The sequence below is a fragment of the Salvelinus namaycush genome, chromosome 12 (assembly GCF_016432855.1).
Source record: "Salvelinus namaycush isolate Seneca chromosome 12, SaNama_1.0, whole genome shotgun sequence".
In the NCBI taxonomy this organism is placed as follows: domain Eukaryota; kingdom Metazoa; phylum Chordata; class Actinopteri; order Salmoniformes; family Salmonidae; genus Salvelinus; species Salvelinus namaycush.
This window is the reverse complement of record NC_052318.1, coordinates 16,336,453-16,364,353: the sequence shown is the minus strand read 5'-3', so window position 1 is coordinate 16,364,353 and position 27,901 is coordinate 16,336,453. Positions and strand designations below refer to the sequence as shown.

General features: G+C 46.9%; 1 protein-coding gene across 1 annotated transcript in view; it reads left to right on the top strand.

Annotated features, from left to right (window-relative positions):
* The window catches only part of LOC120056781 (kin of IRRE-like protein 3), a 163,259-nt gene that overhangs the window by 116,120 nt on the left and 19,238 nt on the right, over nt 1-27,901 (top strand). The window contains exons 11-14 of the mRNA XM_039004987.1: nt 10,412-10,610; nt 13,406-13,513; nt 19,577-19,686; nt 20,077-20,166. Of these exons, the coding sequence (XP_038860915.1) occupies nt 10,412-10,610; nt 13,406-13,513; nt 19,577-19,686; nt 20,077-20,166 (507 nt within the window). The remainder of the gene's footprint in view (nt 1-10,411; nt 10,611-13,405; nt 13,514-19,576; nt 19,687-20,076; nt 20,167-27,901) is intronic.

Here is a 27,901-nt window from a genome sequence, read left to right as displayed (position 1 = left end):
TAATCCTAAACCCTCATGTGAAAAAGCAAGTCCCTGTGATAAACTCTGCAGATTCTATTGATGGAAATCTGATTTTGAGGTAAGAAAGTAATTGTTTTGACCAAATGTGTTTTTGTGATGCCATCAACTGCATTGTAGTTCCATTCATCAAACTTATATCAGGTTTATAACCAGTCTGTGTAGAGATATTTGATGCAAGTTAGCAATGCTAAAGTTTTAACATTTACCTGAAATGGACCTAGCTAATTAATGGCTGCAAGGGTCAGGGTTAGTTGTAACAATTTGTTAGAAAATGTTACAACTAACCCAAGTAAAACTGAATGTTTTCTTTAACTTTCAGCATGCCTAGATCATGGAAAAGAAACACAGACAGGAGAGTAGCTTTCCGCACTTTGAAAAGAGCGTCAAATGATGTAGCAGAGCAGGGGAAGTCCATTAGATCTGTTGCAAAGTATGACATATGTCATGTGACGCTGTACAGATTCTGAAAAGAGAGAAAGTAGCTACTGGAGAAGGGGTCTTGAGAGCTTCCTCATGTAGGCTACTTTAGTGGAAACAGGAAACAAGTTGTCAGAGTATTTTTTGAGGGCAGCTGATTTATATTATGGATTGTCTCCCCGTGAGGTAAGCACTTGATAGGAATTAGTGAGGAGTAAGTCAGGGCAAAGTTAGCAGTTAATGTTGGTGGCAATTAATGTCAAGGGAGGGAGTACCAATGTAAATGATTAATGTAAAGTATTAAATGGGGGAGTATTGCATATGTTTTATTCTATTGTTACAGGTCAGGTAATGTGCCTACCAACTCGCTGTACAATATGGTTACAAGCATTCTCAGTCATGGGATGAGACCTCTATGGCGGGAGCAGACTGGTTCTCGTCTTACGTAAAGCGGTACCCTACTTTCTCCATTAGGAGTGCTGTTGCGGGCCACACGTTTCAACAGAACAAATGTGGCAAAGTTTTTTAGCAAACTGGGAGAGGTGATAAATAAGTACAGCTTTGATGGCAATGCTATATGGAATGTTGACGAGACAGGAATAATCACAGTATAGAATCACAGTATCACCTGATAGAGTGGTCGTGAAACGTGGCACCAAACAGGTTGGCGCAATCACCTCAGCAGAAAGGGTACGCTAGTGTCAATGACGTGCTATAAATGCAATAGGAAACTCCCCCCAACTTTTGAAAATGGATCCGGATGGATGCAGGAGAATGACTTCCTCCTTTTCCTTGAACACTGCGCTAAACCTACCGGGCCAGCCTAGAAAAAAGGTGGTCCTTCTCCTTGACAACCCCAGCTCACCGGTCTACCATTGATTTCTATAGGCACTCAAATCAAATCAAATCAAATTTTATTGGTCACATACACGTGATTAGCAGATGTTATTACGGGTGTAGCAAAATGTTTGTGCTTCTAGCTCTGACAGTGCAGTAATATCTAACAAGTCATATCTAACAAATTACACAACATATACCCAATACACACAAATCTAAGTAGGAATGAATTAAGACTATATACATATGGACGAGCGATTACCGAGTGGAACGGATTAAGATACAGTAGAATAGTATAGAAAACAGTTTATACACATGAGTTGAGTAATGCCAGATATGTAAAAATTAAGTGACTAAGATACCGTAGAATAGTATAGAATACAGTATATAAATATGAGTAATGCCAGATATGTAAACATTAAGTGACTAAGATACCGTAGAATAGTATAGAATAGAGTATATACATATGAGATGAGTATTGCCAGATAAGTAAACATTATTAAAGTGACTAGTGTTCCATTCCTTAAAGTCGCAAGTTATTCCTAGTCTATGCCTATAGGCAGCAGCCTCTAATGTGCTAGTGATGGCTGTTTAACAGTCTGATGGCCTTGAGATAGAAGCTGTTTTTCAGTCACTCGGTCCCAGCTTTGATGCACCTGTACTGACCTCGCCTTCTGGATGATAACGAGGCGAACAGACAGAGGCTCGGGTGGTTGATGTCCTTGATGATCTTTTTTGGCCTTCCTGTGACATCGAGTGCTATAGGTGTCCTGGAGGGAGGGTAGTTTGCCCCCGGTAATGCATTGGGCAGACCGCACCACCCTCTGGAGAGCCTTGCGGTTGCGGGCGGTGCAGTTGCCGTACCAGGCGGTCATACAGCCCGACAGGATGCTTTCAATTGTGCATTTTAGGTGACAAGCCACATTTCTTTAGCCTCCTCAGGTTGAAGAGGCTCTGTTGCACCTTCCTCACCACATTGTCTGTGTGGGTGGTCCAATTCGGTTTGTTAGTGATGTGTACACCAAGGAACTTGAAGCTTTCCACCTTCACCACTGCTGTCCCGTCGATGTGGATGTAGGTGTCCACCCTCTGCTGTTTCCTGAAGTCTACGATCATCTCCTTTGTTTTGTTGACGTTGAGTGAGAGGTGGTTTTCCAGGCACCACACTCTCAGTGCCCTCACCTCCTCCCTGTAGGCTGTCTCGTCATCATTGGTAATCAAGCCTACTACTATTGTGTTGTCTGCAAACTTGATGATTGAGTTGGAGGCATGCTTGGCCACTCAGTCATGGTGAACAGGGAGTACAGGACGGGGCTGAGCATGCACCCTTGTGGGGCACCAATGTTGAGGATCAGCGGAGTGGAGAGGATGTTTCCTACCTTCACCACCTGAGAGGTGGCCCGTCAGGAAGTCCAAGACCCAGTTGCACAGGGCAGGGTTCAAACCCAGGGCCTGGAGGTTAATGATGAGCTTGGAGGGTGCTATGATGTTGAATGCTGAGCTATAGTCAATAAACAGCATTCTTACATAGGTATTCCTCTTGTCCAGATGGGATAGGGCAGTATGCAGAGTGATGGAGATTGCATCGTCTATGGATCTATTGGAGCGGTAAGCAAATGAAAGTGGGTCTAGGTTGGCAGGTAAGGGTGAGGTGATATGATCCTTGACAAGTCGCTCAAAGCACTTCACGATGACAGAGGTGAGTGCTACGGGGCGATAGTCATTCAATTCAGTTACCTTTGCCTTCTTGGGTACAGGAACAATGGTGGCCATCTTGAAGCATGTGGGGACATCAGACTGGGATAGGGAGAGATTGAATATGCCCGTAAACACACCAGCCAGCTGGTCTGCACATGCTCTGAGGATGCGGCTAGGGATGCCGTCTGGGCCGGCAGCCTTGGGAGGGTTAACTCGTTTAAATGTTTTACTCACGTCGGCCACGGAGAAGGAGAGCCCACAGTCCATGTTAGCGGGCCACGTCAGTGGCACTGTGTTATCCTCAAAGTGTGCAAAGAATGTGTTTAGCCTGTCCGGAAGCAAGACGTCGGTCTCGGCGACGTGGCTGGTTTTCCTTTTGTAGTCCGTGATTGTCTGTAGTCCCTGCCACATACGTCTCATGTCTGAGCCATTGAACTGCGACTCCACTTTATCTCTATACTGACATTTACATTGTTTGATTGCCTTGCGGAGTGAATAACTATGCTGTTTATATTCTGCCATATTACCAGGCTTTTCCATGGTGAAATGCGGTGGTTCGCGCTTTCAGTTTCGCAGTTTCTGGATAGGGTAGGTTTTAATAGTCACAGTGGGTACAGTGGGTACTACATCTCCCATACACTTATGAACTCAGTCACCGTGTCCGTGTATATGTCTAGATTATTTTGCAAGCTACCCGGAACATATCCCAGTCCACGTGATCAAAACAATCCTGAAACGTGGATTCCGATTGTTCAGACCAGCGTTGAATAGTACAAAGCACGTGCAGTTCCTGTTTGAGTTTCTGCCTATAGGACGTGAGGCGCAAGATGGAGTCGTGGTCAGATTTGGCGAAAGGAGGGTGAGGGAGAGCCTTGTAAGCATTCTGGAAGTTTGAAAAGCAATGGACGAGAGTCTTAGTTGCACGGGTAGGACAGTAAATATGTTGATAGAACTTTGGCAGCCTAGTCCTCAGATTTGCTTTGTTAAAATCCCTTGCTACAATAAATGCAGCCTCAGGATTATGTGGTTTCCAGTTTGCATAAAGTCAAGTGAAGTTCTTTGAGGGCCGTTGTCACGTTCCTGACCTGTTTTCTGTTGTTTGGTATGTGTTTAATTGGTCAGGGCGTGAGTTTTGGGTGGGTAGTCTATGTTATGTGTTTTCTATGTTGGGTTAATGGGTTGCCTGGTATGGCTCTCAATTAGAGGCAGGTGTTTGGCGTTTCCTCTGATTGAGAGTCATATTAAGGTAGGTTGTTTCACATTGTTTGTTGTGGGTGGTTGTCTTCCGTGTCAGTACATGTTACCACACGGGACTGTTTCGGTTTGTCTGTTCCTGTTCGTGTGTTCTTCGTTTCATGTAAGTTCGTAAGTTTAGGTCTGTTTAGTTCGTTTTGTTATTTTGTATTTCTAAAGTGTTATTTCGTGTTTCGTCGTTTTGTCTAATAAATCATTATGTCCACATACCTCGCTGCGTGTTGGTCTGATCCATGCTCCTCCTCATCCGAGGAGGAGGAATATGACGACGATCGTTACAGAACCACCCACCAAACCCAGATCAAGCAGCGGGTTAACGGACAGCAACGACAGCAGCAGTGGGTCAAGGAGGATTGGACATGGGAAGAGATTCTGGACGGAGAAGGACCCTGGGCAGAGCCAGAGGAGTGTCGCCGTCCCAAGGCGGAGCTGGAGGCATCTAAAGCGGAGAGGCGACGATATGAGGAGGCAGCACGGAAGCAAGGCTGGAAGCCCGCAAGTACAACCCAAAAATTTCTTGGGGGGGGGGGGCTAAAGGGTAGTGTGGCGAAGTCAGGTAGGAGACCTGCGCCAACTTCCCGGGCTTACCGTGGAGAGCGAGAGTACGGGCAGACACCGTGTTACGCAGTAGAGCGCATGGTGTCTCCTGTACGTGTTCATAGCCCGGTGCGGGTTATTCCACCTCCCCGCACTAGCCGGGCTAGAGTGAGCATTGAGCCAAGTGCCATGAAGCCGGCTCAACATATCTGGCCTCCAGTACGTCTCCTCGGGCCGGTGTACATGGCACCAGCCTTACGCATGGTGTCCCCGGTTCGCCAACACAGCCCAGTGCGGGTTATTCCACCTCCCCGCACTGGACGGGCTACGGGGAGCATGCAACCAGGTAAGGTTGGGCAGGCTCAGTGCTCAAAGGAGCCAGTACGCCTGCACGGTCCGGTATATCCGGCGCCACCTTCCCGCCCCAGCTCAGTACCACCAGTGCCTACACCACGCACCAGGCTTCCAGTGCGTCTCCAGAGCCCTGTTCCTCCTCCACGCACTCTCCCTGTGGTGCGTGTCTCAAGCTCAGTGCCTCCAGTTTCGGCACCATGCATCAAGCCTCCTGTGCGTCTCCAGAGCCCTGTACGCACTGTTCCTTCTCCCCGCACTCGCCCTGAGGTGCGTGCCCTCAGCCCGGTACCTCCAGTTCCGGTACCACGCACCAGTCCTATAGTGCGCATCGAGAGTCCAGTGTGCCCTGTTCCTGCTCCCCGCACTAGCCTTGAGGTGCGTGTCTCCAGTCCGGTACCACCAGTTCCGGCACCACGCACCAGGCCTACTGTGCGCCTCAGCAGGTCAGAGTCGGCTGTCTGCCCAACGCCGCCTGCACTGCTCGTCTGCCCAGCACCGTCTGAGCCATCCGTCTGTCCAGCGCCGTCTGAGCCATCCGTCTGCCCAGCGCCTTCTGAGCCATCCGTCTGCCCAGCGCCTTCTGAGCCATCCGTCTGCCCAGCGCCTTCTGAGCCATCCGTCTGCCCAGCGCCTTCTGAGCCATCCGTCTGCCACGAGCCATTAGAGCCGCCCGTCTGTCCCGAGCCATTAGAGCCGTCCGTCAGTCAGGAGCCGCTAGAGCCGTCCGTCGGTCAGGAGCTGCCAGAGCCGCCAGCCAGTCAGGAGCTGCCAGAGCCGCCATCCAGTCAGAAGCTGCCAGAGCCGCCAGCCAGTCAGGAGCTGCCAGAGCCGCCAGCCAGTCAGGAGCTGCCAGAGCCGCCAGCCAGTCAGGAGCTGCCAGAACCGCCAGCCAGTCAGGAGCTGCCAGAGCTGCCCTACAGTCATGAACTGCCCTACAGTCATGAGCTGCCCTACAGTCATGAGCTGCCCTTCAGTCATGAGCTGCCCTCCAGTCATGAGCTGCCCTCCAGTCATGAGCTGCCCTCCAGTCATGAGCTGCCCTACAGTCATGAGCTGCCCTACAGTCATGAGCTGCCCTACAGTCATGAGCTGCCACTCAGTCATGAGCTGCCACTCAGTCCGGAGCTGCCACTCAGTCCGGAGCTGCCACTCAGTCCGGAGCTGCCACTCAGTCCGGAGCTGCCACCCAGTCCGGAGCTGCCACCCAGTCCGGAGCTGCCACCCAGTCCGGAGCTGCCACCCAGTCCGGAGCTGCCATTAGTACAGAGTTGTCCCTCTGTCCTAAGCTACCTCTCTGTCCGGAGCTACCTCTCTGTCCGGAGCTACCTCTCTGTCCTGAGCTACCTCTCTGTCCTGAGCTACCTCTCTGTCCTGAGCTACCTCTCTGTCCTGAGCTACCTCTCTGTCCTGAGCTGTCTCCTCTATGTAGGAGGGGCCTTAGTGAAGGTTCCTGGACCATGGTCGGGGGCGAGGGTCGCCACTCAAAGGACGCGAAGGAGAGGGACAAAGACAGTGGTGGAGTGGTGTCCTCGTCCACCGCCGGAGCCGCCACCGCGGACAGATGCCCACCCAGACCCTCCCCTTGAGTTGTAGGGGTGCGCCCGGAGTTCGCACCTTGAGGGGGGGGTTCTGTCACGTTCCTGACCTGTTTTCTGTTGTTTGGTATGTGTTTAATTGGTCAGGGCGTGAGTTTTGGGTGGGTAGTCTATGTTATGTGTTTTCTATGTTGGGTTAATGGGTTGCCTGGTATGGCTCTCAATTAGAGGCAGGTGTTTGGCGTTTCCTCTGATTGAGAGTCATATTAAGGTAGGTTGTTTCACATTGTTTGTTGTGGGTGGTTGTCTTCCGTGTCAGTACATGTTACCACACGGGACTGTTTCGGTTTGTCTGTTCCTGTTCGTGTGTTCTTCGTTTCATGTAAGTTCGTAAGTTTAGGTCTGTTTAGTTCGTTTTGTTATTTTGTATTTCTAAAGTGTTATTTCGTGTTTCGTCGTTTTGTCTAATAAATCATTATGTCCACATACCTCGCTGCGTGTTGGTCTGATCCATGCTCCTCCTCATCCGAGGAGGAGGAATATGACGACGATCGTTACAGCCGTCAAGGTTTCGGCTTGAGGTGGGATGTAAATGGCCATGGCGATGACGGAGGAGAATTCTCTTTGGAGATAATATGGTCGGCATTTAATTGTGAGGTATTCTAGGTCGGGTGAACAAAATGGCTTGAGTTCCTGTTTGTTCCTAGAATTACACCATGAGTTGTTAATCATGAAACACACCCCTCCGCCCTTCCGCTTCCTGGAGAGATATTTATTCCTGTCTGCGCTATGTACTGAGAATCCTGCTGGCTTTACCGACTCCGACAGAGTATCCCGAAAGAGCCATGTTCCTTGAAACAAAGTATGTTACAGGCCCCAATGTCTCTTTGGTAAGAAATCCTTGCTCTAAGCTCATCAACTTTGTTATTCAAAGACTGAACATTAGTGAGTAATATACTCGGAAGCGGTGGGGGGTGTGCATGCCTCCTAAGTCGAACCAGCAGGCCGCCTCGAGTGCCTCTCCTCCGTCTGCGATGTTTTGGGTTGGCCTCTGGAATAAGTTCAGTTGCTCTGGGGAGAGTGAACAAAGGAACTGTTCCAGGAAAGTCGTATTCCTGGTCGTAATGCTGGTAGTTCTGGTGAATTACCGCCACTCTAATATCCAATAGTTCTTCCCGGCTGTATGTAATGACACAAAATATTTCCTGAGCTAATAATGTTAAAAATAGTACATCAAATAACAAAATACTGCAAAGTTGTCTAAGAGCTAGTCGCGGCGATGCTGCCATCTCCGTCGGTGCAATCTTAGTTCTGGCATAGTCTTGCTTTATTTCCCCCCACACTGTTCACACAAGCTCCAGTCCCTGGACAGGAGTGTGTACGGGGCATTGAAGAAAATGGTGACCTCTGCCAGGGATGCCTGGATCGGATGAACCCCGGAAAGACCATGACTATATATGACATTCCAGGCCTTTGTCAAAACAGCACTTCCAGGTGCCACAACACCCACCAATGTACAGGCTGTGTTCAGGTGCACCGGCATTTGGTCATACAACGCTGATATATTTCAGGAATGTGACTTTGCACCCTCACTTGCCACTGATCTTTGTGCTCCAGCTGACACACTGACCTTGCCAGCTGCCTCCCAGGTCACCTCTCTAGCTGCTTTCCAGGCCACCTCTCCAGCTGCCTTCCAGGCCACCTCTCCAGCTGCCTCCCAGGCCACCTCTTCAGTCACATCTCAGGCCACTGTGACCACTGCTATCCAGGCCCCCTCTCCAACCACCTTCCAGGCCACCTCTCCAGTCACTTCACAGGGCACCTCCCCACATGTCTCAGGCTGTGGCTGGGAAATACCTGATTACTCTTCTGATATCAACCCAGTTGATGTACGCCCCTTCCAAAAAGCAGGGCCTAGTAAAATTCCAAGGAGGAGGAGGAGAAAAACAGAGATTTTGGAGAATACACCCATCAAGCAGGCACTGGAGGTGGGGCATAAAAAGTCAAGCACTCAGAACGCTTAAAAAATTGCCCTGCATAAAAAAACTGCTGTAAAGAAGCAAGCCAAGACAAACCACATTGAACAACAACAAAAACTGTCCTGCCTAAGAAAAAAGCCAAAACAAAGCATATTGAAGCAGAAGATTCAGATTCCTCCAACGAGGAAAACTTCTGCATTGTGTGCATGGAGCACTTTAACAATTCCAAGTCCAAGGAGGTCTGGGATGAGTGCTGGGAATGCAAATTATGGGCCCACCAAGCCTGTACCCCAAGACAGCCATAACACTGTCACAGCTGTGACTCTGATTAAGTCCAACATTCACACACAGAGACACACAGAGACACACAGAGATACACACACACACACACACACACACACACACACACACACACACACACACACACACACACACACACACACACACACACACACACACACAACAAACGTTCAGGTGTTTAGTTTAGCCTAGTTGTTGAGAAAGGCCATTTAGTAAAGTGTAAAACAACAAACATTTTATTATTTATATTGATTATTATTTCTGTATATTGATGAGTATTTCTGCCAAACAAAATGTTAAACATGGCAATGTTGCTCTCATGGTCTCAAAAAAGGAGTTCAATAATTAGTTGCATGTCATGATTTATGCACTTTGTCATTCTGTTACAATTCACCCCAAGCACTGTTACAACTAACCCAGACCATGGGGTAAATTGTAACACTTTACTACTTGTATTTAAGACAACACCATGCATTTGCAGTTTTATTTACATATATAATAACCAAACCAATTTGTAAAGGACAGATGTAGGTTGTTTGTATCAAGTTTTGAATATACTTCCATAAACGATCTCTGCGAAACTGAGGAAAAGGTGAAAAGTGCTACACCCATCCCCGGTCTCTCCTAGCTGTACAGCAAATCAGTAATATGTTCGGTAGCTCACACGGCCTGTGTTGTTTGACCGTTTGGTGGTCCAATCAGAGAGTGTGCATTTTACTAGACAATCTGTTGCAGGGCGTTGCTGCGGCTACTGTCTCTGGCTGCATGGTGAGAAGGCTAATCCGCGGAGTGACAACGTTACAAAACCTGGCCAGGTTATTTCAAGTCATCAGTCTCAAGTTAATGTTGAGTCCCGGGTCTTGAGGCTCCAACTCGAATTCAAGTCTCTATGTGGCTCTCTCCAGTACACGGAGGGCTTACAGATGTCACCCTGTCAAACTAGCAGAGGCTTAGTGGCCCAAATTGAAGTAATCAGATGAGTGATTGGTGTGATCCTTGTTGTGTTCCTAATGGCACCCTATTCCCTATTCAGTACACTACTTTAGACCAATTCCTATGGTCAAAATTAGAGCACTATATAGGAAATAGGGTCCCATTTAGGACATAACACCTGACTTTGTATGCAGATAGTACATTGACAGGCATTTAACCAACCCAAAGGCGGATTATGCCCTTTATCTTTAATGCCCCAATAGGTTGTGTTGGCAGGTTGGTTGGTTTCTGTCAGGTGTGTGTGTGTGTGTGTGTGTGTGTGTGTGTGTGTGTGTGTGTGTGTGTGTGTGTGTGTGTGTGTGTGTGTGTGTGTGTGTGTGTGTGTGTGTGTGTGTGTGTGTGTGTGTGTGTGTGTGTGTGTGTGTGTGTGTGTGTGTGTGTGTGTGTGTGTGTGTGTGTGTTTCGAGCATATGTGGCCGTGTTAATGTGTGCTTGTGTCCTCTTCTATACTGTAACGTATAATTCTCATTGCTTTGTCTGCCACAGGCCTGGTCGTGGAAGGAGACAGTCTTGGAGTCGGGGACGTCTGGCCGATACACGGTGGAGACAGTAAGCTCTGAGGAGGGGGTCATCTCCACCCTCACCATGAGTAACATCGTCCCTGCTGACTTTCAAACCATCTATAACTGCACCGCCTGGAACAGCTTTGGGTCCGACACAGAGATAATTCGACTGAAGGAACAAGGTACACCAACTCCCTTTGTACCTCTAGTGGCCTCATGTGTGGAATGTTATACATTTTTTTCATAATTTCATAGTTAAAGTATTTTTTTGTTTTTGAACCCATTACAGTTTATGCCCTGTCTAAGCCGGGGCTCTGGTACTGGGGACCTTCAGAAAACTATTGTGAGGTCTGTGGGTCTCCTAAAGCAAAACAACTAAAATGTACGTATTCGTGAGAGTCCACCTTTCCACAGAGGGGTCATATTAGTGTGTAGCCCAAACTGTTCGGATGCTACAGACAGAAATTGGCAGATCGGCTGTATCAACTTCAGACGAGTCCCAAGACGCTTGTGGGGGTCGTAGAACAAAACGGAGAACAGTTCGTGAGAGTCTCATCTTTCTATAATAGTTTGCAGGCCAAACCGTTCGGACGCTACAGATAATTTTGTGAGAAGACAGATTTTTGGGATGTCTCATGGTCTGCCAAATAGCGCTCTAGCTCTGTCACCTTTCACCGCAGATGCGAATGTGCGAGATCGGCAGAAGCTGTGGATTGAGACGCATCCAATGCAAAAGAGATATCTCTACATTAAACTGACAGAATTTTATGGAGATTTTATGTAATGATAATACAATCTAGCACACAGCCATGCAATCTCCATATACAAAAATTGGCAGTAAAATGGCCCGTATTGAAGAGCTCAGTGACTTTCAACATGGCACCGTCATAGGATGCCACCTTCCAACAAGTTAGTTCATCAAATTTCTGCCCTGCTCTAGCTGCCCCGATCAACCGTAAGTGCTGTTATTGTGAAGTGGATACGTCTAGGAGCAGCAATGGCTCAGCCGCGAAGTGGTAGGCCACACAAGTTCTCAGAATGGAACCACCGAGCGCTGAAAAGCGCAAAAAGTAAAAATCGTCTGTCCTCAGTTGCAATATTCACTATCAAGAACTGTTCGTCAAGACCTTCATGAAATGGGTTTTCGTGGCAGAGCAGCCGCATACAAGCCTAAGATCACCATGCGCAATGCCAATCGTCGGGTGGAGTGGTGTAAAGCTCGCTGCCATTGAACTCTGGAGCAGTGGAAACGAGTTTTCTGGCTTCACCATCTGGCAGTCCGACAGACGAATCTGGGTTTGGCGGATGCCAGGAGAACGCTACCTGCCCCAATGCATAGTGGCAACTGTAAAGTTTGGTGGAGGAGGAATAATGGTCTGTTTTTTTTTTCATGGTTCGTGCTAGGTCACTTAGTGCCAGTGAAGAGAAATCTTAACGCTACAGCATACAGTAACATCCTAGACAATTTTTGTCAAGTTTGGGGTTGGCCCTTTCCTGTTTCAGCATGACAATGCCCCTGTGCACAAAGCGAGGTCCATACAGAAATGTTTTTTTTTTGCGTGTGGAAAAACTTGACTGGCCTACACAGAGTCCTGACCTCAACCCCATCGAACACTTTTGGGATGAATTGGAACGGCGACTGCGAGCCAGGCCTAATTGCCCAATATCAGTGCCCAACCTCACTAATGCTCTTGTGGCTGAATGGAAGCAAGTCCCTGCAGCAATGTTCCAACTTCTAATGGAAAGCCTTCCCAGAAGAGTGGAGGCTGTTATAGCAGCAACGGCGGGGGCTAAATCCATATTAATACTCATGAATTTGGAATGTGATGTTCGACGTCCACATACTTTTGGCCATGTAGTGTACATGATCCCAGGCACTGGACATTTTTGTTACTGAAAAACTGTGGGCATATTGTACCATGTGGTAAGAATGTTTAAACAACTGTTGTGGTAGTGTTAAAGATGTTTTATGTCAGAACTTTTTTATGTTCTCAGAATGTTTATGCAGTGAACAGCTGTGTTAGTTATACAACAAGTGTGGTCTGTGTGTGTACATGTAGGTGTGAGAGAGAATGTGTATGAGACAGATATTTGGGGTCTGAGAGAAAGTGGGCATATTAAAGTAATAGAAAGAGAGTTGTAGAGTGTTTGTGGAAGTGGAAGTGCAACTATGCCTGGGAGAGATTAAGGATATTGCCGTGATTACTTCATGCATGAGGGCAATGCCTCCGTGATAAGTCTTTTACTTGGGTAAATGTCAACAATTTCAATCTGTGAAATCCTGTACTGGTATTTAGATGTATTCAGAACTCCAATTTGTAATCTAATTTATAACGCCTCAATTGGTTACAGCTTAACATATGATTTCTTTGAAATATGTATTTGACCTGAGATTATTTTTTCATTCATTTCCTTCTTTTATCTATTAGGTTTCTCCCTTCCAAAGCTCCAAACTATCTGTTTTCAAAGGGATCGTCGAAATGCCAATTCTGTAACAATGAATTTAAATGAAAGATCTTACTAAAGTCAACCATGCTCTTTAATTAATTAACTAGATATTGACTAGCCACAGGGTTATACACTCATCTTTGAGACAGCTCAGTTTAAAAAATCAACCCCTACAGCCTATGAACCTATTCACAACATTTAGGACACCATTTGTTACAAAGCTGTAAACCTCTCAGCCATTTGAAGTAAATGTAAATAATGGGTGTCAAGATTGTCAGTGCTGTAAATGGTACTGTAAAAGGTTTTCACTATTTGCCATTCACCAGTCGTGTTCACCTTTGCATTAGCAAGGACACAGTTCAACATACAGTAAGCGTTAGCCTTGGTGTATATCACATGATGTAGGCCTACCCGAGTCCAACTGCATGACGAAACCACCTCTGTACGGTGCCTATATCAGGACAGCCTCAGTCTCATCAGAACTCCTAATATGGCCAATGGCCAATGTCTTTTTTTCATGTCTTCTCAGAGTCCCTCCGATTGGCTGTCATCATAGGAGTGGCTGTGGGAGCGTTCCTCGCCCTCATTGTCCTCATGGGCACATTGGGTGCCTTCTGCTGTGCCCGCTTCCAGAGGAGTAAGTGCATTTTAAAACCTATCCTTTCTGGTACAGCCAAAGCGTTCAATAGACACAATCAAATGGTGTTGTTTTTTCATGTACAATCTGTGCAGATCAAAATGCTCTGTAGTGCTTAGAATGATTTGCATTGGAATGTTAAGCGTAATGGTTTTAGGATATCAACTCATCACTGTAAGAACATATGTCAAATCCTATGAAAGGACACATTTTATGGGACAACAATCTAAACCTGAAACTATGGTACTTGTATATTCATTCCTCTCTTTAAATCATATATACTATGTATTGCCCAACATGCCCATTTTAGGACCGAAAAAGCTGAGAGTTATCTGCAGCTAGACTCTAACATAATATTTCTTGCTTGACACTGTCTGTCACCCAATTGTATAAATGTCCCATTAGATGGGAGCTAGTGCCTTAAAGGAGAATTAGATTTTTTTACAACCAAATCTCAATTTTTTGTGTCAATGGCAAGTTATAGAAGGGTCCAGTCACCATTTTGTGATTTCACGTTTCTGAGAAACTTACCCCAAACAGCAAATCACTTCCTCATCCACATTGTGTAGTATTGCGGCCGGAAAAAACATGGCTCCTAAAACACCCAAATACGTAATTTAAGAGAGCTCTCATTATAGTGATGCAGGTCTTTAGATGTTGTACACATGAAATTGTGTCATTCCAAACTTTATCCGCAGCGTTATATTCCATTTTGTAGCAGCTCGGGCTATACCTCTCTGTCCAATCTATAAATAACTGCTAAAATAAAGGAAACACTTGAGTACATAAAGGATATAAAGTACATTGAAAGCATGCGGTTCTTCCACACATGAAGTTCCAGACACTATGCCAAAGACGCATTGAAGCTGTTCTGGCGGCTCGTGGTGGCACAACGCCCTATTAAGATGCTTTTTTTCTTTATTTTGGCACTTGCATGTAGCATCAGGCTACACAGAGAATGGAACAGCTGGATAGGGGAAACGGCTCGAGTCGTGCAAAAGGGAATATAACATTGCGGATAAAGTTTGTAATGACACAATTTCATGTGTAGAACATCGAAAGACCTGCCTCACTATACTGAGAGCTTAGCCATTTCTAAAATAACGTATTTGGGTGTTTTTGGAGCATTTGTTCGTGTTTTTTCAGGGCCCCCATACTACACAACAAGGATGAGAAGGTGATTTGCTGTTTGGGGTACAGTACTGTAAAAAAAAAAAAAGAAAAGTGAAATCACAAAAAAGGTGTGTGTACCCTTCTATAACATGCTATTTACATCACAAATGGAGATGTGGTTGTAAAAAGGCAAACTTCTCCTTTAAAGCAATATCCTTATCTGATATAAAACACAGCCTACACAGTGGAGTGCCGTGAAGGCTCCTCAGAGGAGGAAGGGGAGGACCATACTCCTCAGTGATTTTCAGAAAAAGTTGTAAAATGTAAAACATTTAAAAAGTTATCTTTTTTAGATACAACTATACTAAATATAATCACGTCACCAAATATTTGATTGAAACATTCTACTTTGCAATGAAGGTCTACAGTAGCCTCAACATCACTGTGTAGGGTAGCACCATGGTGTAGCCGGAGGACAGCTAGCTTCCATCCTCCTCTGCGTACACTGACTTCAATACAAAACCTAGATTGCTCATGGTTCTCACCCCCTACCATAGACTTACACGTTAATTATGACAACTTCAGGAGGACGTCCTCCAACCTATCAGAGCTCTTGCATTACGAACTGACATGTTGTTCACCCAATCAAAGGATCTAGTACTGAAAGAATAAAATACAGCTAACTAGCACTGCAGTGCATAAATTGTTGTGAGTAGTTGACTCAAAGAGAGAGAGAGACAATAGGTGAACAGTTTTGAACAAATTAATTTCTTCCAAAATGAAGGAGAACCAAGAGAGAGAGAGAGAGAGATAGAGAGAGATTTCTTCATTTTTTTCACTTTCTGTTTCCCTTACTTAAATAGTAAATGCAGCAAGCTAGTTTAGCCTACTCAAACACCCTGCTAAAACAGAGGGATGCTATGTTAGCAAGCTGGCTATGACTATCCAACACAAAACTGGAACTCTTCCAAGTTAGGGTAAGCTTTTGGTTTTACTAATTTATGTCCACCGGGGCCCGCCAGTGTAAGTGCTAAACTGCTTACTGCCTGTACACTGTAATGTTACTGCATGATTGTAGCAGGTTTACTAACGTGTTAGTTCTATTAGCTATGTTGACTATGACGTTACTTTAGCTAATATGGTGACAACAATGTAGGATGTGTGTAGCAGTTATGAAATTGTTTGGCTTGGAAAGGTTTTTCGCTTGGTCACATACAGTGCATTGAAATCCACAAGCGACAAGGGGCAAAGGTGAGAGGAGGAGAGGGCATAGATGTGAGAAGGAGTACAACGTGCTTGTTATGAAAGTGAACTGTATTTACAGGGGGTATATTCATTCCACCAATTATTTTGAAAAATGTTTCTTAAACAGAACAAAACGGGGATAAACACACCTGAATTTGTCCAATAGAAACTCTCGTTTGCAACTGTTGGACTAATGATTACACCCTATATTAGCTAGATGCAGGCAATAATAATATAATGTCCATGTGTCACTGTCTGTCACCTCAAATGTTTCTCTCGACCTGTGTGCACCTACGTTGTAAACTTTCATTCATAGACTAGGTTGTAGCAACCTTATGATGAGTATAGGGAACAGTTGAGGATCATTGTCAGAGCGTGACTGGGGGGGTTATCTAGTTTATAGATTTCTATGTTGGTGGTTTGTGTGGTTCCCAATTAGAGGCAGCTGGTAATCGTGAAAATGAAAACCCCAAGATTTGTTTTGGGGGGGGCACATGGAGCTGGCGGTCGAGCAGCGGAGAGTGCCAGAGCCTGTTTGTGAGTGGGAGGAGGAATTTGATGAAAGATTCCGGAGAGAGGTGGTAGCGATGAGAATGCTGCCATACAGGCGTGCTGAAGAGCGTGACACCAGTCCGGTGCCATCTGCACCGGTTTCACGCATCTGGCCTCCAGTGCGCCTCCCCAGTCCGGTACGTCCTGTGCCCGCTCCCCGCACTCTCCCTGAAGTGCGTGTCACCAGTCCGGTGCAACCTGTACCGGCCCCACGCATCAGGCCTCCAGTGCGCCTCCCCAGTCCGGTACGTCCTGTGCCTCCTCCTCGCACTCGCCCTGAAGTGCGTGTCACCAGTCCGGTGCCACCTGTGCCGGATCCACGCATCAGGCCTCCAGTGCGCCTCCCCAGTCCGGTACGTCCTGTGCCCGCTCCCCGCATTCTCCCTGATGTGCGTATCACCAGTCCGGTGCAACCTGTACCGGCCCCAAGCATCAGGCCTCCAGTGCGCCTCCCCAGTCTGGTACGTCCTGTGCCTCCTCCTCGCACTCGCCCTGAAGTGTGTGTCACCAGTCCGGTGCCACCTGTACCGGCTCCACGCACTCGGCCTCCAGCGCGCATTCACAGTCCAGAGCTTCCGGCGACGGTCCCCAGCCCAGAGCTTCCGGCAACGGTCCCCAGTCCAGAGCTTCCGGCGGCGGTCCCCAGTACAGAGCTTCCGGTGACGGTTCACAGTCCAGAGCTTCCGGCGACTTTCCCCAGTCCAGAGCTTCCGGCGACGGTTCACAGTCCAGAGCTTCTTGCGACGGTTCACAGTCCAGAGCTTCCGGAGACGGTTCACAGTCCAGAGCCTCCGGCGACGGTTCCCAGTCCAGAGTTTCCGGCGACGGCTCCCAGTCCAGAGCTTCCGGCGACGGTTCCCAGTCCAGAGCTTCCGGCGACGGTTCCTAGTCCAGAGCTTCCGGCGATATTTCACGGTCCGGAACCTCCCGGCGACGGTCCACGGTCCGGATCCTCCTGCGACGGTCAACGGTCCGGAACCTCCTGCGACGGTCATCGGTCCGGAACCTCCAGCGACGGTCAACGGTCCGGAACCTCCAACGACGGTCAACGGTCCGGAACCTCCAACGACGGTCAACTGTCCGGAACCTCCAACGACGGTCAACTGTCCGGAACCTCCAACGACGGTCAACGGTCCGGAACCTCCAGCGACGGTCAACGGTCCGGAACCTCCAGCGACGGTCAACGGTCCGGAACCTCCAGCGACGGTCAACGGTCCGGAACTTCCAGGCAAGGCGTACAGTCCTGTTCCAGGGCGGGAATCTTCCTCTGCGCCGATGTCCAGTCCAGGCACGGCGTCCAGTTCCGCTCCAAGGCCGGAGCCTTCCTCTGCGCCGGTGCCCAGTCCAGGCACGGCGTCCAGTTCCGCTCCAAGGCCGGAGCCTTCCTCTGCGCCGGTGCCCAGTCCAGGCACGGCGTCCAGTCCCGCTCCATGGCCGGAGCCTTCCTCTGCACCGATGCCCAGTCCAGGCACGGCGGCCAACTCAGCTCCATGGCCGGAGCCTTCCTCTACCCGGCTCCATGGCCGGACCCGTGGTCTGGGCGGGGGCAAAGACCCGCACCGGAGCCGCCACCGACACTAGTCACCCCCCCACCCTCCTCATTTGGTTTCAGGTTTTGCAGCCGGAGTCCTTACCTTTGGGGGGGATACTGTCATGCCCTAACCATAGAGAGCCCTCGGTTCTCTATGGTGTTTAGGTGAGAGTGTGACTGGGGGGGTTATCTAGTTTATAGATTTCTAGGTTGGTGGTTTGTGTTTTTCCCAATTAGAGGCAGCTGGTAATCGTTGCCTCTGATTGGGGATCATATTTAGGTAGGCTTTTTCCCCACCTGCATTTGTGGGATATTGTTTGTGTTAGTGTGTTTGAGCACTACGTCGTCACGGTCTTTGTAAGTTTTGTTATTTTGTTTCTAGTTTCACTTTGTAATTAAAGATGTGGAACTCAATTCACGCTGCGCCTTGGTCCGCTCATTTCCAAAATCGTGACAATCATGTAGTAGCCTAAAACTATCGCTATTACATTGAACTGTGTGAATGGAATAGGAATGACAGTCGTCTAATATGCTGTAATAGAAATCAGGCCATGCACATTAAAACCCAAAAATGGTCCTCCACCATCTTAAACGGTACTGACCGCCGCTGGTTGAGTGTAGTGATACAGCGCTCATATATACGGTCAATGTAGAATGCTGTTAACCTTGTTGTTGCTGTTGTTGTTTACCATAGAAGACGTTCACCTCGTCATGTCCTCCTTACCCGTATCCATCTCCTCTCGCCAGAGAGACCTGGCAGGCAAAATTAAAACAGAGAGTAAGTAACCCTTGTATATGATCTTACCATATCATAGGCTGTCGATAAAGTGTATTTTACTAGTGCCATGCATAAGTGCTACAGAAATATTCATGTGTATAATGTCCATGAATGACAGCAGTCACTGCTGTCTGTTTAGGAATAAGGATCCTGCCAACATAAGGATATGATTGTATATGAAAGTTATCACCAATTTCAATGACACTCAAGTATACAGTGCTCTATATAATGTCCATAACACATAAATAAGCAGCACATGACACCTTATAATCGAATCATTCATACATGCGTCTGGCATACCCTGTGTCAACTGCCGGCGGTTAATATTTACACACATGAGCATTTATGGTTAGGAGTTAAGCATTATGCATGTATTCAATGTATTCTTTGGCACACATAGCCCTAGCACTGAAGGGTTGCTCATTTTTAAGCCTATATCATGTTCTATAAAGATTCATAATGTGGCTTAACTGCGTGACATACCCATCAATGTATTTGTTCCTATTTATTAATATTTTATAGCGCATGAAATATGGTTATAGATGATTTGTGACCCATTTATGCAGTGCTTATGAAGCCTACATAAGATGCACTTCAAATAAAGCAGGACCCAGTTTTGTAATGAGCTGTGACTGCTGTGGGAGTGTAGAATAGTTCCAGTCCACCAAAGAACATGTTATGATGCTGATGCTGTCTGTGGTCTGGCTGTGGAGCTAAGGGACTCTCCAAGCTCCCATCAAGAGATCTAAGGGGCCACAGCTTTTAAAGCCGCTCGGATGTGGTATGATGCGGTGCCAGAGGACTTCTGTCAGTGGTGCCAATCAGTTTCCCTGTCTCTCTACAGATCTCAAAGGAGTGGGTTTGGCAAAAAACGACATCCGGGTGGAGATTGTTCACAAGGATCACAACGTAGCGCGGGAAACAGAGGAGCACACAGCAATCAAGCAGATGATGGTGAGTTGAACGCTACTCATCTCTCCTCTCTGCATGTAATTTACGAGTCCATCGATAGTACATCTGAATTGATTGAAAATGTTCTAATCAACAGTTCATTGAAGAACATTTTCCATTCTACAGTACATCTATCTAACAGACTTACTGCAAACACAGTAACCCAAAGATCTAATTTAGACATGGCATTTTACTGAGGGATGTAGCATTAAAAAAGAAAAGTGGGTTAACCCTGAAAACAGACAGCCATGCTTATTTAATGTAAATAGGCACGTAAATGCTATTAACCAAATAAAAACAGTGTTTGCATGCGTTTACCCTCCACTACACCCCTGATAGTACATGCATATCAAACAGCCATTCAGTGACATGTCTGCCCCCTTGGTGTCTCAGATTGAGCGTGGGGACTTCCAGGCACAGGAATCTGTGCTGAAGCAGCTGGAAGTCCTACAAGAGGAAGAGAAGGAGTTCCAGCACATTAAGGTGGGCATAGAGCCAGGCATACACGAGGCAGTGATACAGCATTAGTAGGGATGTCCTAAAATGTGCACCGTACACTGCACTACAGTTCAAGGAAAAACATATATTCTATTCAGTTAGTACTCCTATTCTGTTTCTTCTCTAGCACATTAAAGTGGGCAGAGTCAGGCATACATGGGGCAGTGATACAGCATCAGGAATGTCTTAAAATGTACACCGTATTCTAGTTCTAGTAGGAACATGTATTCTATTCAGTTAGTACTCCTATTCTGTTTCTTCTTCTTTTTCCACACAGAATGGCTTATTGATGTTCTGCTCATATGTAAGAAATCTTATTTCAGTCACAATCCACATCTATTCTAAGGAGAATCTCTTCTAGATCTACAGTACTGGAGTGTTGTGAAAATAACCAGTAGGAGTTGCATGAAACAAGGCTGCCTATTAAGATACCCATGAGCAAGTCAAGGTAGAGTAGAAGGGAGTACCTGCAAATCCGTCGTCGTGTATATTTTGTTTTCCCTATTATAGACAGACCACTCTCCCACTTATAACACTTCATTTTCATTATATATAACTGAAAGTAGAAATATGCAGATTAAAGAATGGACGAGTGATTGAATTTCAAAGGGATTGAGGAGAAACTTCAAAAGCAGGTAGAGTGCTTCTTAATTCATTCTAAATTCCATTAGGCATCCGGAACCACGTTAGAGTTTCTGAATTGATGGAAAAGTTCATGTCTAAAGTGGAGGCAATCGCTTCAATCCAAACATGAGAAAGTATTGGCTATGTCCCCCAATTATCTCTCCTTGCTCCCAAAGTGTGCACTTGTTCACTTCCCTTCACTGATTTGAAAAAAAATAGTGGAAACTTTCACTAGCCCATATCTCCAGCAATGCAATGCTTTCAGATTTGTGGGAAGTAGTGAACAAGTGCACACTTCAGGATAAATTATATATTATTGGGATGCACCCATCTAATCTGATTGGAATGAACAAATTCTGGACACCTGGAGGCAAAATGAACATTACATATATATATACACACAGTACCAGTCAAAAGTTTGGACACACCTACTTATTCATGGCTTTTTCTTAATTTTTTCTATTTTCTACATTGTAGAATAATAGTGAGGAAATCAAAACTATGAAATAACACATATGGAATTATGTAGTAACCAAAAAACTGTTAAACAAATGTAAATATATTTTATATTTGAGATTCTTCAAGTAGCCACCCTTTGCCTTGGCTGACAGCTTTGCACCCTCCTGGCATTCTCTCAACCAGCTTCATGAGGAATGCTTTTCCAACAGTCTTGAAGGAGTTCCCACATTTGCTGAGCTTTTGTTGGCTGCTTTTCCTTCACTCGTCTGTCCAGCTCTTCCCAAACCATCTCAATTGGTTAAGGTCGGGTGACTGCCAAACATACCCTCGTAAAACTGACTATCCTACCGTGTCACGAATCCCGCTTCCTGAGTCTGTTTTTGCCTGTGTTCTGTCCTGGAGTGTTTTTTCCGGTGTCCTGGAATGCACCCTGTCTGGTTGCCGGGCGACGTAGCTAGTTGGAAGATCTCTGAGTACCCGCACCTGTATCCCATCAGCTATCTGCACACCTGGTCCTGATCATCACCCCTCCACTTCATAAGCGCTGACCTGACATCCATTCACTGCCGGATCGTTAGCCATGAACAGTATGTTGTGCCAGCGTATCAGCCTCCAGTTTGATAGAGATGTTTTGTTGTTTTGTACGTCTTGCTTGCCTTGAACTTACCTCCGTTTGTTCTGTCTACAGTCATTCATCCGGAACACTCACCCCATCCCTGCCTGGTCGTCGGTGGCTTCTGTTACTCCCTTGGATCTGCCTATTCACTCCCATCAACTCACCTCCACTGCCCGCTCCACCACCTGGATCTTTCTACCACTACGTTTAAATTTGTAAATAAATACTCACCTTCGTCCTACTCTCCTTGTCCTAGTCTGCTTCTGGGTTCAATTGTAGAAGAAGCGTGACAGAACGATCCGGCCAAACATGAACCCAGCGGACCTGGACTCCGTTTGCCATGCCATTACCAATCAGGAGAAGATATTGGGACAACACAGTACGGCGCTACAGGAGTTAGCGTTTTCGGTTCAGAGCTTCTCTGCTAGTCTGACGAGTATCCAGGCTCTGCTCAGTTTGCCGGCGGATCATCCACCACCTGCTTCACCCCTCTCACCTGCCGCTCCTGGAGCTGTTTCCTTCCGTGAGCCCAATGTTCCGACGCCTGATAAATACGAAGGGGATTTGGGAGGATGCCGTTCATTTCTTATGCAGTGTGGTTTAGTTTTTGATCTGCAGCCCTACTCTTACGCCACAGATAAGGCTAGGATAGCTTTTGTTATTGAACTGCTGCGTGGTAGAGCTCTGGAATGGGCTTCAGCTGTTTGGGAACAACAGGACACCTGCATGGCGTCATACCAGGAGTTCACGGCAGAGATGAGAAAGCTTTTTGACCATCCAGTCCGAGGTAAGGACGCAGATAAGCGTTTGTTCTCTCTTCGCCAAGGAGCTCGTCGCGTGGCAGACTTTGTGATTGAGTTCCGGACATTGGCTGTGGAGAGTGGGTGGAATGAGGAGTCACTACAAGCGGCTTTTTACCAGGGGTTGTCGGAGCAACTCAAGGAGGAGCTGATCTCCTATCCAGAGCCTAGTGACCTGGACAGTTTGGTCACATTATCTATTCGGGTGGATAATAGAGTCCGAGAGAGAAGGAGGGAGAAGCAGTGGGGTCCGTCCAATCAATCAGCTACTCGGTTACCATTCGGGTCAGGAGGTGGACCGGAACGTGTGGATCATTATTCTCCACACGGGATTAGTGGAGGTGTCTTGCCGCCAGATCCTGAACCCATGCAAGTGGGGCGGTACCGGTTAACTAAGGATGAGCGCCAACGTAGACGTGAGACCAACAGCTGCCTCTACTGTGGTAGCTCGGGACATTACATCTCCGCTTGTCCTCAGCGTCCGTTAAACTGCCCGGCTCGCTAAGTGTGGGAGGACTTTTAGCGAGCCAGTTTCAACCTTCCAAGAACCCTGTCAGACCCCGTTTTCCTGTGACCCTCATGAATAAGAATCAGAGTTTAGCGATGAACGCTTTTATCGATTCAGGTGCCGATGGCAGCTTTATTGATGCCGACTTGGTGGAACAGCTGGGGCTTTCCAAGGAACAATTACCGGAAGCCATTGAAGCAACCACTCTGAACGGCAGTAGTTTGGCACGGATCACTATGAGGACTGAACCGGTTAAGATGTTGTTGTCGGGGAATCATTCAGAGGTTATTTCTTTTTTCATTTTGCCTTCGCCCCATGTTCCTCTGGTTCTTGGTTACCCCTGGCTGAGAGAACACAATCCCTCGTTTGATTGGGTGACGGGTAAGGTAACTAGTTGGAGCAGTGAGTGTCATGCTAACTGCCTTAGGATTGCCTGTTCTCATGCTGTTCTCAGTCAGGTCAGTGAGTCTGCTCCCCCTGATTTGTCCCTGGTTCCAGAAACCTATCACGATTTGGGTGAAGTGTTCAGTAAGCAGAAGGCTCTGTCACTTCCTCCCCACCGACCTGGGTCGAAGAACGGCAAGGCGGACGCCTTGTCCCAGATGTTCTCCAAGACGGAGGAGAGTGGGGTCAAGACTGAGACGATTCTTCCCCAGAACTTTGTCGTGGGAGCCGTTACATGGAGGATTGAGGAGGATGTGATGGCGGCCCTTCGGACGCAGCCCGGCCCCGGTAACGGTCCACCCGGTCGGTTGTTCGTGCCTGAGTCGGTCCGTCCTGCTGTCCTTCAGTGGTTCCACGCCAGCAAGATAGCTTGTCACCCTGGCGTTGCTCGGACTATGGCGCTACTGCGCAGACGATTTTGGTGGCCTGCCATGGGAAAAGATACCCGGAGGTTTGTTGCCGCTTGTCCTGTTTGTGCGCAGAATAAGAGTACCAATCGGCCCAGCTCTGGGCTTCTTCACCCCCTACCTATTCCCCGGCGACCTTGGTCGCATCTGGCTCTGGAATTGGTCACGGGGTTGCCTCCTTCTCCTCGTCCTTCTCCTCGTCCTCCTCCTCGTCCTCCTCCTCGGATGACCGGAGGTGGTCCTGCCTACACGGTGCGCCGCATCATGGACTCCAGACGGCGGGGTCGAGGATTCCAGTATCTCGTGGATTGGGAAGGATATGGTCCTGAGGAGAGGAGTTGGATTCCTCGGCGTCAGATCGTTGATGCTGACCTGCTTCGTGACTTCTACCGCCTCCACCCTGGCGCTCCGGGTAGTACGCCCGGTGGCGTTCGTCGGAGGGGGGGTACTGTCACGAATCCCGCTTCCTGAGTCTGTTTTTGCCTGTGTTCTGTCCTGGAGTGTTTTTTCCGGTGTCCTGGAACGCACCCTGTCTGGTTGCCGGGCGACATAGCTAGTTGGAAGATCTCTGAGTACCCGCACCTGTATCCCATCAGCTATCTGCACACCTGGTCCTGATCATCACCCCTCCACTTCATAAGCGCTGACCTGACATCCATTCACTGCCGGATCGTTAGCCATGAACAGTATGTTGTGCCAGCGTATCAGCCTCCAGTTTGATAGAGATGTTTTGTTGTTTTGTACGTCTTGCTTGCCTTGAACTTACCTCCGTTTGTTCTGTCTACAGTCATTCATCCGGAACACTCACCCCATCCCTGCCTGGTCGTCGGTGGCTTCTGTTACTCCCTTGGATCTGCCTATTCACTCCCATCAACTCACCTCCACTGCCCGCTCCACCACCTGGATCTTTCTACCGCTACATTTAAATTTGTAAATAAATACTCACCTTCGTCCTACTCTCCTTGTCCTAGTCTGCTTCTGGGTTCAATTGTAGAAGAAGCGTGACATACCGATCTTCGACCTCGGCGATGTCATTTACATAATAGCCTCCAACACTCTACTCAGCAAACTGGATGCAGTCTATCACAGTGCCATCCGTTTTGTCACCAAAGCCCCATATACCACCCACCACCGCAACCTGTAAGCTCTCGTCGGCTGGCCCTCGCTACATATTCGTCTCCAGACCCACTGGCTCCAGGTCATCTATAAGTCTTTGCTAGGTAAAGCTCCGCCTTATCTCAGCTCACTGGTCACCATAGCAGCACCCACCCGTAGCACACGCTCCAGCAGGTATATTTCACTGGTCACCCCCAAAGCCAATTCCTCCTCTGGTCGCCTTTCCTTCCAGTTCTCTGCTGCCAATGAGTGGAACGAATTACAAAAATCGCTGAAGTTGGAGACTTATATCTCCCTAACTAACTTTAAGCATCAGCTATCTGAGCAGCTCAACGATCGCTGCAGCTGTACATAGCCCACCTGTAAATAGCCCATCCAACTACCTACCTCATCCTTAATGGTTTTTATTAACTTTTTTTGTTGCTATTTTGCACACCAGTATTTCTACTTGCACATCATCATCTGCACATCTATAACTCCAGTGTTAATTTGCTAAATTGTAATTACTCCGCTACTATGGCTTATTTATTGTCTTACCTCCTTACGCCATTTGCACACTGTATATAGATTTTTATATTTTGTTATTGACTGTAGTTTTTTTATCCCACGTGTAACTCTGTGTTGTTTTTTGTCGCACTGCTTTGCTTTATCTTGACCAGGTCGCAGTTGTAAATGAGAACTTGTTCTCAAATGGCCTACCTGGTTAAATAAAGGTGAAATAAAAAATAAACAAATTGTGGAGGCCAGGTCATCTGATGCAGCACTCCATCACTCTTATTCTTGGTCAAATAGCCCTTACACAGCCTGCCGGTGTATTTGGGGTCATTGTCCTGTTGAAAAACAAATGATAGTCCCACTAAACGCAAACCAGATGGGTTGGCGTATCGCTGCAGAATGTTGTGGTAGCCATGCTGGTTAAGTTTGCCTTGAATTCTAAATAAATCACAGACAGTGTCATCAGTAAAGCACCCACACACCATCACACCTCCTCCATGCTTCACGATGGGAACCACACATACGGAGATCATCCATTCACTTACTCTGCGTCATACGAAGACAAGGTGGTTGGAACCAAAAATCTCAAATTTGGACTCATCAGACCAACGGACAGATTTCCACCGGTCTAATGTCCATTGCTCGTGTTTATTGGCTCAAGCAAGTCTCTTCTTCTTATTGGTGTCCTTTAGTAGTGGTTTCTTCGCAGCAATTCAACCATGAAGGCCTGATTCACACAGTCTCCTCTGAACAGTGGATGTTGAGATGTGTCTGTTACTTGAACTCTGGGAAGCATTTATTTGGCTGCAATTGCTGAGGCTGGTAACTCTAATGAACTTCTCCTCTGCAGCAGAGGTAACTCTGCGTCTTCCTTTCCTGTGGCGGTCCAAATGAGACCCAGTTTCATCAGAGCACTTGATGGTTTTTTCGACTGCACTTGAAAAGACATTCAAAGTTCTTTAAAGTTTCTGGATTGACTGACATGCATGTCTTAAAGTAATGATGGTCTGTCGTTACTCTTTGCTTATTTGAGCTGTTTTTTCCATAATATGGACTTGATCTTTTACCAAATAGGGCTATCTTCTGTATACCACCCCCACCTTGTCACAACACAACTGATTGGCTCAAATGCATTAAGAAGGAAAGAAATTCCAACAATTAACTTTTAACAAGGCACACCTGTTAATTGAAATGCATTCCAGGAGACTACCTCATGAATCTGTTTGAGAGAATGACAAGAGTGTGCAAAGTTGTCATCAAGGCAAAGGTTAGCTACTTTGAAGAATCTCAACAACAAAAAATGTTTTGATTTGTTTAACACTTTTTTGGTTACTACATGATTCATATGTGTTATTTCACAGCTGTGATGTCTTCACTATTATTCTACAATGTGGAAAGTAGCAAAAAATTACGAAAAACCCTTGAATGAGTAGGTGTGTCCAAACTTTTGACAGGTGCTGTATATATGTGATGGGATGTGTAGACATTATAGACATTATGGACAGTACGTGGATAGAATATTTAGCAGAATTGAATACATAGGATAGAATAGTATATATACAGCAATAGTTGAATAGGATGGCATCGACTAGAATACAGTATATACATGCGAAATTAGTAAAACAGTATGTCAACATTATTAACGTGACCAGTGTTCCTTTATTTACTTGACCAGTTATTCCATAGGGCAGCAGCCTAGGGCAGCAGCCTCTTAGGTGCAGGTTTGAGTAACCGGGTGGTGTAGCCAGCTAGTGACAGTGACTATGTGACTACATTCAGTGACTATGTTCAGGGCAGGATACTGGGTGGAGGCCAGCTAGTGATGGCTATTTAACAGTCTGATGGCCTTGAGATAGAAGCTGTTTTTCAGTCTCTCGTTGTCACGTTCCTGACCTGTTTTTCCTTTTTCTTGTGTTTATTTAGTTGGTCAGGGCGTGAGTTGGGGTGGGTTGTCCATGTGTTATTTTTCTATGTCGGGTTGTTTGTGTTCGGCCGGGTATGATTCTCAATCAGAGGCAGCTGTAAATCGTTGGCCCTGATTGAGAATCATACTTAGGCAGCCGGGGTTCACGTGTGTGGTTGTGGGTGGTTGTATCTCGTGTCTGTATTCGTGCCACACGGGACTGTTTGTCGGTTCGTTTCTCTTTGGTCATTTTGTTTCGTGAGTGTTCCGTTTATTTTGTTAATAAATAATCATGGACACAAACCACTCCGCATATTGGTCTGATCCTTCTCGCCTCTCCTCCTCATC